A 10,877-nucleotide genomic window follows, 5' to 3' on the forward strand; every position below is an offset into this window, starting at 1 on the left:
CATCCCTCACCACCTCCCCTCCCCAGCCTTCTTTCTCCAGCCTTCAGCCAATCAGCCTTCTTTTCTCCAAACTAGAGAAATCCAAAGTCCTCAGCCACTCAGAGGCATTTCACAATATTTCCTGCCCTCCTCTGGATGCACTCAAGGACCTTCATACCTTTTTTTACATCGTGGTGCTCAGGACTGCACACAATATTCAAGATGAGGCTGCACCAGCGCTGAGCGCAGAGGGATAATCCATTTCTTGACTGATCGGAGATGCTGTGTTTGAGGCATCCCAGGATGGGATTTGCCCTCTGAGCTGCCAGGGCTCACTGCTGACTCCTTATGAGCTTGCTGCCAACCAGCCCCCCCAGATCCCTTTCTACAGAGCTGCTCTTCAGCGTCTCTTATCCCATTTTTTACTTGTGTCCAGTGTTACTCCATCCTAGGTGCACAATCCAGTATTCAAACTTCCTATTTTTTTGTAATATTGCTCAGTGCTCCCATCTAGCTAGGTCCCTCTGTAAGGCTCTTGTGCCTCAAGAGATTCAACAGCACCTCCCAGTTTGATATCATCAGCAAACTGGCTAATGGTGCACTCAACTCCTATATAAAGATTGATACATATATTGGACAGGAATGGCCATAGCAGTGAACCATGAGGAACACAGCTGGTGACAGATGGTCAGCCCCATTCACTACAACCCTTGAGCTCCCTCTTCAGTCCAGTCTTTATCCAGTGCACTATGGAACTGCTTATCCCATAGTTGGAAAGAAGGATACTGAGAAATTAACGTTTCACTTTAAGTTAAAACTAGATTCAGACTGTATTTGTGTAAACGTAGACCTGAGGAACCTTATTCATACAAGTGACAGTACAAAAAACTGCAGCTGGTCATTCTTCTAAATAAAATGTAAGGTAAATGCTTACATCTTTGCCACAACTACCACTACATAAAAAATGCCCACTATTGGGGGATTATTTATTTAATTTACTCTGGGCTTTTGGTGTGCTTCTACGTATTCTGGTAATGCTAAACCTTGTCTAAAAGAGATGAAGAAGCTGCTCTTTAGTAAAAACTGGCAACACTGGCATTTTAAGTTGACAGCCAATGTTTGTAAAAAGACTTTCATAGTAATAGCTAGTTCTTACAATTCAAGAGGTAAAACTATAATCATCAATTTTTATATCACTAATGTAGAAAAAGTCAAAATAATCTTGACCAGCTTCTAAGACACTGAAGCTCTATGTCTGCAAGGACAGAACATGGGAGAGTGAGCATCAGAAGCAGCACTCTTGCATTATTAAGTCCCCACAAATTGTTCAACTTACCTTCTCTTGATGAGTAAGGTAATATCTGAATTTCCAAACTAGATCTTGTTCCTCGTATGTTAGCTGTTTTGTCGGTGGATAACTCACTATGATCTATCAGATACAGTCATAAAGTGAGTTGAAATACATCAATAGGCACATAAGCAACAAGTTAACAGATGACACTGTGACAAAGTACAAAACGACAACACAAAAATAGCTAGAAAAAAAAGCTTTCCAACAACACAAAGTCCTCATGCTATCACTGCAAAGCTCCTCAGTTACACAATTGATTGAACTGGCTGTGCAGACAGACACAGTTACTTTAAGATTACCATTAGCATAAAAATGATATGTACTCAATATGCACACATTCTTTTCCCAAAAAAATAATTTTACAAAAAAAGAACAGTAAGTACTCTCTGCTCCTTTCTGAGTCAGACCTAACTAAGCACTTGTAAGAAACACTTAATGACATTCTTTAAACTGAAATTAATTGCACTTTCCTTAAATTGTCACCACATATTAATACCAATCTACCTAATAAAATTGCATTATAATCATGTGACTGACTTACATTAAGTTGATCTCGTGTAGCAGCATTAGGCTTCAGATCATGATCAGAAGGTCCACTTCTTAAACTTCGAGCAAGCTTGTGATGTTTGCTTTCTACTAAGTTCTCCTAAATGCAGAGGGTAAGTCAGTATTTATAAATTTTTAAACGCCAGAGAAAATGTTTACTGAAGTAAAATCATCTAGCAGAGTCACTAGTATCTTGAATAAAGCATCACACTTAAAATTCACATCCAAAACTACAGTGTCTTTTTTTGTTGTTTTACAAGAAACTCCTTCAGTAATACATGGAGGGTTACTGCGGATTTTGAGGTTTTGGTTTGTTTTTTTACTTCACATAATTTACAAACCCTATCTTGCCTTTCAGTGCATTGCTGCAAAATGCAAGCGTTTCAGACAACACATCTGTGATTTCGACAGCACTCAAATGTGCCAGCTGGTTTAAAAACATTTTTAGGATGTTTGCAGTATAAAGCTTTGTATGCAAGAAAAACTTTTCCAAAAGTTTTCCCACTGTTAATACCATGTTAGCAACAGTAGGAGCCAAAATAGGAGCCACAGTGTCAACGAGATTTCAGCAGCCAAGGCAGTTTCCAGCATTATCAGACTTGCTCTTGCAGTGTTAGATTACAGAGTGCTCAAACAGTGTTGCCAGTAGAAGCCCACTTACATTAAGGTTCCCAAAGCTGCCAATACCAGTCCCACTGAATTGGCATCCACAATAATGGAAATCTTTTCTAGAACTGTACTTAGGCACTGTCTACATGAAAGACAACATACAAGAGAGTGTAGGGAGAAAATATTTTAACACGTAAAGTGACCAAGAGTTACTGCACCTTCCTTTATATTGCATTTCTTCAGCTCCCTCCTACCTTATATTCCCACCCTCTTGACCTCTTTTCCCAGCTATCTCCCTTTTCTGCTTTCCTGCACCTCAGAAGCAAGCACATTAGGTATGGAAAGGAGGAGATTAACATAAGCATTAAAACAATTTGTGTATTTTATTCTAGCACCAGCAGCAGAAATGAAAAGTCAAACCCAAAGATATTTCTCAACTGGCCAAATTCATCTTTGCACTGGAGTATTAAAATACCAAAGACAGCATTATAGGCAAGCTTTCATCTTCATTTATGAAAACAAAAATGCTGTAATACAGATTGCACTTCATGGAGCATGCTTACCATAGACATCTGGGGATCTGGAATCTTAACAATTTCAGAACTTGTTAAAATTGGAGATGACTCATCACCATCCTGTAAGATAAAAAGTTACAGGCATAATAAACATCTCACATTTCAGCGAAAAAAGAACATATCATACTAAAGTAATGTGAATTATATATTACAATGAAAGAACAATGCGACAGCACCTTGCTGACTTTTGGCAGTTAGAAAGGAGAAAACAGACAGTAAGAAATAGATTTTTTTTTTCTTGTTATTTTTTTGTCAGATGATAAACAAAGACAGATGATAGTTCAACTGTAGGCTGGCAACTCACTACCAGGCTGGCATACAAGTGAATGGAGAAATTTGCTATTTTTTTACATGTCCTCAGAAGCACAAAAAGAAAATAAACAGGCTCTTACATCCACCAAAACCAAACCATTTCCTATAAATAACAAACGTGTTGCAAAAAATACCTCCTACTATTTCAATATAGATGGATTTAGGAAGATATGCATGTGCTTATCTACTACAGGTCTTACATGGAGCATGACAGTCTCTTCTAGAAGCTCATGTTGTGATGTGTGGAGCAGTGCACTTTCAGTTTTCCTTAGAGGATTCTAACTTGTTGCTGCATAAATAAGGGTAAGGAGAAGCTAAAAGCTGTCTGTTTGAAACAGGAAGAAGGAATAAATACAAACCCTGTCACCATATGACAGAAACGACAACTGTGTTTTCCTTCTTCCAGTTGCACCCAGCCATTTGTTGATTTTGTTTTCTTTTGTTTTTTTACTTCAAAAGTTTAGCTAAGCATTGACATAATCTTTAAAGACAGTAGAAAACAGTAAAACAGAAAAAAAAGCAAGATAACACTAGAATAAAATATGCTATGCTATATTTATACTTAGTTTGTCCTCATTTATTTTGGAGTAAAATTCAGCTACGAATAAGGTGTTCGTTTTTTTTTAAAGTACCATCATTTCCCTCAATAATTTAAGTTTTAAGGTAACTTGTTCAGGTTTGCTTCTGCCCCCATCCTCCTTTTTTTCCCTCCTACTTTTCCAATCACATATGCCTCTTGGAATAGCTTTGCATTTATACTTTTCAGAGGTAACTTTCAAATAATTGAGAGGCTTGTATGAACTGAAAAAACAAAGCACCAAGACACAGGAGTTAAAACTGCCATAAACCTATGAGATGAAGTATTTTTTTCAGTTATGTTTTTTCCCTGACTAAAGCAAAAGTTCTCTTACTATTAAAATGCATGTTCAGGAAGACACTTCTATTACATTTATTATGCATTCTGTATCTTTCTGAAATAATAATTCTTAGTTGAAATAATGATAATAACTACATATACATCCTTCCTAGTTAAGGGAAACATACATACGGTCTGGCTATGGCTGATGGTGAGCCCAGAACACAACTAGGATAAAACACTCATGCAAACACCAGTCAAAGAGGACATCTGCTTACAGTTTCTGTTTCATTATTCTGCCTCAATAATGAAGTTAGCATTTCTAAAGTATCTCTATTATAACAAAATACTACTGCATCAACACAACAATGAACTGAATTGAGTCAGAGCCACACAGCCAGACCAGCACTTACACTGTACTAAAACCTCTGCAATCTCATCAGATGGAATGTTATCCTAGTTTCACAAAGTCAAACTACATTAAACCAATGAAATTGTTTGGAGGGAAAAATAATTCTGAAAATAAACATATCTGATGACAAGAGATGACAGACCCATTTCTATCTATTAATTAGTTATCTTCCTAATTAAAACCACAGTAAGGCTGCAATCTGACTTATCTTTATAAAACAGCAAAGGATTACCAATGCCACAGTAACAAACAAGCTTCCACTCCATTTAGACTCCTCACATAAAAGCACTGTAGGAAAAAACTTCACATGGGAGTGGATTCACTTGCAACTTTTAAGTATTCAAACTCCTATTGAGACATTTATAACATTCATATTGCAAGTGGATTCTCCAAGGACAAGCAGCAGTAATATCCACACTACTACATCTTTCTCTCAGTGGAAAAATTCAGACAAAATAGCTGTAAAGAGTCTGACAAAGCTTTTGGGCTGATAAAAATTGAGGACCTATCCTATAACCACACACCTATGTAAGAACTTACTAGGATAAGAATGACAAAAATTTCTTTACTTCCAAAACCAAAAAAATGTGGAAAGCCTTCCAGTGCCTTATGTAAAAATGTTTATAATAACCTCTAAAACAAAGATTGGGGATTTTTTCCAATACAAGTGTTAAAAGTATTATTTCTAAACTCATTGCTGGCATATTGTTTTTTTTTTAACCTTCCAAAACAGATGTTATAATGATTGCTCCTTAAACTCTTATGAAACACAGTTAGACTATGCTGAAGAGTCAACCTGAAAATCTCTACTCAGCTCAAGCACTAGTAAACTGTGTTCCCAGGGCTCTGCTGTATTTTTAAGAACACAGCTTTAAGCTTGAACCCACACTTGCTATACCATATTTTGCCAAACACTTGTGAGACAAGGTACTGAGTCAGGAATGAACACTTTCACAACAAACTCCTCAAGACAGCACAATGCCATTAGTTAGCCTGGGACCGACATCAGTTGTTTAACTTGCCCGCCATGAGATTAACAGGCAGCTCTAATTCTCTGTCAGACTTGAAGAGAATCACATGCAACCCTGACTATAAAAGCTTACTAAACCACACCAATGCCTGCGGGTCAACTCTAAATTAGCATCTGAATTTCCTCAAGGGTGACCTTTTGGAAGTGTCTCTCCTGATTAGCCCCATGCAGTAAACTCTAGTTCACATCATGGAAGTTTTAGAAAACTTAATCTGTCCCCAGCTGCCAACAGTCATCCAGCCCATGGGACTTCATTAAGACTAGTCCCAAGCATAAGAAGACAGTGCAGGCACTGAGCCTTTAGCAACCTCTTTACTCTGTAAATTTGCTCCTCTTGGCTGCATCACTTACAAGAACAGCCTGAGAGGACCTGCTGTTTTACCATAGGGAAACAACAGCAACATGAATACTAAACAGCATTACATTGTTTTAAAATACTGTTACAGAGTTTCAGAGCTACATCAAGGTCAGTGCGTGTGACTTCATTTTATATGAAGTCTATGTAAGTAAGAAAAAAAAAAAAGCAGATTTTTCTGAACGAGCAAGGCTCTTCCCCACTTTTCTAAAAAATCAGTTCAACATCAATATATAAGGAGGTTCTACTTATTCTTTAGTCAAAACATTATTTCAAGAAATACCAGTGGGATATAACATTTCCCACACAAGAAGTAAATGGACACCCAAGGCTACAGATACTACTTTTTCTTTCTTTCTTTCAAGTCATTAAAAAGGTTTTGATAATGAGAATACTTTAAAAAAAATAAATAAACTAGATGTAGTAGAGCAATCAATTTATTTATTCAAAGCTTTCACTTAAAACCTGCACAAAACCATGCTTGTAATAAATGCTGATGTTATTTGCACTTGGAAAGTCACACTGTATTTGTGCCTAAATGAAGAATCAGAAGCAATGCTTTCACTACTAGCAGACTGCTATCCTTCACATCTTGAAAGCTGTATTAAAATTAAGTTAACAGAGAACACGGACAAAGCCACTGCTACTTCATTTCATTATAATTGGATGTTGAGTAAAAGAATCTCAAATTCTATCAGCCACTGTTTAACAGGCTCGCTCTTCGTAAACACTTGGAAACAAATTTATCAACAAAAGTGTGACAAGTAATCTACACTCTGACTATCGGTCACAGCTAAGTGACAACAGAACCTTCTTCATTAGACTCAACACACCGGGCTGGTGATGCTGGGTATGTGTACTGTGCACTTCAATTGGAAGCATGACAAAACTGAGAAGACAAACATTCATTTATGTACTGTTTCCTATTGCTGCCAGAAACGGGTCAAGAATTTGTTGCAAAGCTACTTCATAACAACAGATCCATCAGCCTGCAGTTAGTTATAGCTTTAATATGTAATATTACAAATTCTATTACTTTATTTCCACAGGAGCTGCCAACTCATACTCATTTTGCTCCACGCACTTTTAATATGCCTCACAAACATCTGTTAGAATAACGATGCATGCTTGAGGTCTGAACCTTCTTCCTCTCACCTGGCACATATGTAAAACCACCATGATGACAAGTTGTTTGTGTAAATTAGGAATAATGAATCTATAACGGTAGGTTTTCTGGAGGTGAGAGAAAGAAATATTTTTTTAGGAATCTCACATCCAACTACAAAAATAAGAGCAAAAGAGGACACCAAGCCACCAGACAGGCTCATCAGTTCACACCTGTGAGAAGTTCAATACATTGTAACCTCAAAAGCTAATGGTTAGTGAAATGTTTCAGTGTTTTGATCAAACTCGATTATGCTCTCCAGAATGTTTTTTCATTTTTTGCACAAATTAAATAACTTAATTTTTTGTTTAATGAAGGAATCTGACACACTGTACGTTTCATTCCAATTTTGTGACACGAGAGTTGTGTAAGATACACTGCAACAGCTGGTTTCTAGAAGTCTGTGAAAGCACTATGAAACAAGCTACAGGACAAAAGACTTAGAAAGGTGGGGAGAGGTCCACTGTCAACTACAGTTAATTTAAAGAAATGCTGAAGACGTGCCTGGACACTCAGGCACAAAGCTAGACAAACTGTTAACCTAGACACCTGTCTAGAGCACAGAGTTTCATCAAGATTTTAAGAGATTTTTAACAAGCCTTCAGTTCTGTAACAGTTTATCAAGACAGTCAGTCAGAATGAAGCAAATAATGTCACTACAATAAACAGCAGGGAAAAAAAACTAAAAAAAGAAAGAACCAAGCTAAACCACCATGAGCAAATGAACAAAATACGTAATCACCACAAAAAAACCTATAACCAGCCTCCCAAAAAACCCAAACACATGCAACAAAACAAAACACCAAAACACTCATCACCACACACAACTTCTCCACACCAATTTTTACAATTTATTACTGTATCTTTCACTGCCTTTTTCTAGAACCTGAAGTTGTATCACAGTTCTGCTGCTCAAGTCAACTGGTAATGTTTCTACATAAACAGAAATACTTGTAATTTAGTTTCTATTGTACTAACATTTTCTGTACTGAATTACAGGTTTTCAGTTCTCAGATGTTGCTGAATTTAGTCCCTCTGTTCTAAACAAGCCTCCATTCTCCTTTTCTACCTTCTTTCGCTTTTCCATAAAGTTGCATTATTCAGTAACTTTCCAAATTCTTACAAACCTAAACATGCTGAAAATTCTACAAGGCAATAACTGACCATTTTTATTTATCCAGATTATAGATATACTGCTTTTTCTATTTCTCTGTGTCCTTCTACAATGCTCAGGTTCATAGAACTACTGATTATGTCTTCCAATGCCAAACTTATGTCTGTTACACTCACTGCTAATCCTTTGTTCTATTAAATTTGAATTCATAAAAGTAACACCAAAGACACTACTTTGGAGATGTATTTTTGTGATCAGAGAGAAGAGATGCAAAACATTCAAATCCAGATGTCTTATTTCCAAAGTATTTTCAGCTTGAAAGACTAAAACTTTATATTTGTTCATTTCAGAGAAAATGTTTGCTCTTGTGCAAACTTTTAATAACTTACCTTTTATAAAGTCACCAATACATACAGGTACATTTCTTCCTGATAGAAGACATAATTCTACACACAGGTAGTACTGAAAGTACTGCTGGATGACAGAAGGAACCATAAATCAACAAGTTTTTAATCACTCACACTTACTAAATTCTGTAATCTTGCACTGCATTACATGAATGATTGACTTCTGCAATCTTGTTGCATCTATACTTTTTGATTTGTGTGCACATAAACAGTTGCCACTGACAGCTGCCTAGAGGTACCCTGAAGCAGCTATTTCACCTCAGGAGAAAAACCTACCCATTTTAGGTGTGTATGCTGCTTTTTAAGGAAGACTATAAAGCCTGCAAGGCACATACCTTTTCGTAGTAAACTATTCCATATTCTTTATCATCACACTTGACGCAACGGAATTCAATCATCAGGTACATAAAATTAGAACTTCGTTTTTCCCTCTGAGAAGAGAACCATGACAGATGCGTATTATATTTTGAAGTGCATCAATCGTCAGCATTCTCAGTGCAGCAATTAACCTACTTCCTTTCTGCTCTAACTGATTCATTAGATTATCAGTTGTTGCATCAATTGTTCTGTTAATCATTTCACACCACCACCGGAGACCATGTCATCTTCTTCCTGACATTCTTATTTCCTTCCATTCCTACTTGATGATAAACATTCACATGTAAGAAATAAAATCACAGTGTTTTCACCAGTGGCTTACAAGGTCTGTCAAAAGGCAATGAAGAATAACCAGATGACAGCAGTGATCTTTTGTGTTGGTTTCTTGGATGTTTGTGTTTGCTTTTTTAAAATTAAACACAACTATGCATGTTAAAGAGTAAAAAAAACAGAAGATGTGGGAAAAAAAATAATAATATTGTTTTAGACAGAAGCATGAAAGAGACAAATTAAACTTGGACAACCCAGATTAGATTTGCTCCTCATTCACTCTCGGAGGAAGATGTTCTCCTGTATGCATTTTCAAAATGTACCTAAAACAAATGTTTAGAATTTTAAAATCTAGGTGGAAAATAAGAAAGAAGTTACAGATAACCACCACCAGAAACATACAATTAATTTTTTTTTTTAAAAAAAAAGCATCCCCTTTAATCATGAGCAACCCAAGGTCATTTCATGCACTAATAATGGATTGACTTTCCAGGACAGTCAAAGCAGTTCACTTTAAGGCACAGCTGGAGGAATCCAGTATTTTTAGTTTTCTCAAGTTTTACAGAAAAGGAAGGAGCTGGGGGTAAAAGAAGAAAAAAAGGGACAGGCTGAGATCTAAAAAAAACCAAACCAAAACAAAAAATATATATTAGTAAGGGCTTTTAAAAATACAAATTTAAGTTAAAAATTAATCTGTTTCCCAGAGTTCTAATCATAAACAAGACAAGAAAAATCTCAGAGTGCAAAGCAGAAAAGGATGGTGTTCTGTTGTGCAAGATCAGTAAACTAAATTAATAGCTTAGGTGTGATTTTATTCAATGAGGGTTAACATCCATGAGTTCTATGCTTACATTTTTTTTTAAGTATTTATTAAAATCTTACAAGTGCTTTTCCTTAGCACCCAAAATCAAAGCCAATAAAGCTGAACATGTCTAAAATCAAAGAACAGGCTATCTGTCCAAAAACTTTCCATCACAATCTAAATCCTAGTGTTAAGTTAGTCATACCTCACAGCATTTGTTCTAAGCTATTCTAATTTATTAAAAAATGTTCCAAGCAGTTCCGTATTATTAAAAAATTCTGTCTTCCATGATCAAATCCATGATTCACTTGAAGCTGAAAACTTGTATGACAGCTGTCTATTCTGGTGGATGAAAACCTGGACTTGAGCTGGCAATGTGCATTAGCAGCTCAGAAAGTCAACCATGTCCTGGGCTGCATCAAAAGAAGTGTGGCCAGCAGGTCAAAGGATGTGATTCTGCCTCTCTACTCTGTCCTGGTGAGACCCCACCTGCAGTGCTGTGCCAAGCTCTAGAGTCCTCAGCACAAGGAAGACATGGACCTGTTGGAGTGGCCCACAGGAGGCCATAAAAGTGCTCAGAGGGCTGGAGCACCTCTCCTATGAAGACCAGGTGAGAAAGATGGGGCTGTTCAGCCTGGAGAAGGCTCCAGGAAGATGTTATAGCAGCCTTCCAGCACCTGAGTGGGGTTTGCAAAAAAAGACAAGGACATACTTTT

General features: G+C 36.8%; 1 protein-coding gene across 1 annotated transcript in view; it reads right to left on the reverse strand.

Moving 5' to 3' along the window:
• Positions 1-10,877, reverse strand: part of PIK3C3 (phosphatidylinositol 3-kinase, catalytic subunit type 3) — a 74,339-nt gene that overhangs the window by 53,332 nt on the left and 10,130 nt on the right. Inside the window, exons 6-10 of the mRNA XM_010005040.1 lie at positions 9,047-9,142; positions 3,049-3,120; positions 2,538-2,627; positions 1,872-1,976; positions 1,316-1,408 (exon numbers count right to left, since the gene is read on the reverse strand). Coding sequence (XP_010003342.1) covers positions 1,316-1,408; positions 1,872-1,976; positions 2,538-2,627; positions 3,049-3,120; positions 9,047-9,142 — 456 coding nt within the window. The remainder of the gene's footprint in view (positions 1-1,315; positions 1,409-1,871; positions 1,977-2,537; positions 2,628-3,048; positions 3,121-9,046; positions 9,143-10,877) is intronic.

This window comes from Chaetura pelagica, unplaced genomic scaffold (genome assembly GCF_000747805.2).
Source record: "Chaetura pelagica isolate M959 unplaced genomic scaffold, ChaPel_1.0 scaffold121, whole genome shotgun sequence".
In the NCBI taxonomy this organism is placed as follows: domain Eukaryota; kingdom Metazoa; phylum Chordata; class Aves; order Apodiformes; family Apodidae; genus Chaetura; species Chaetura pelagica.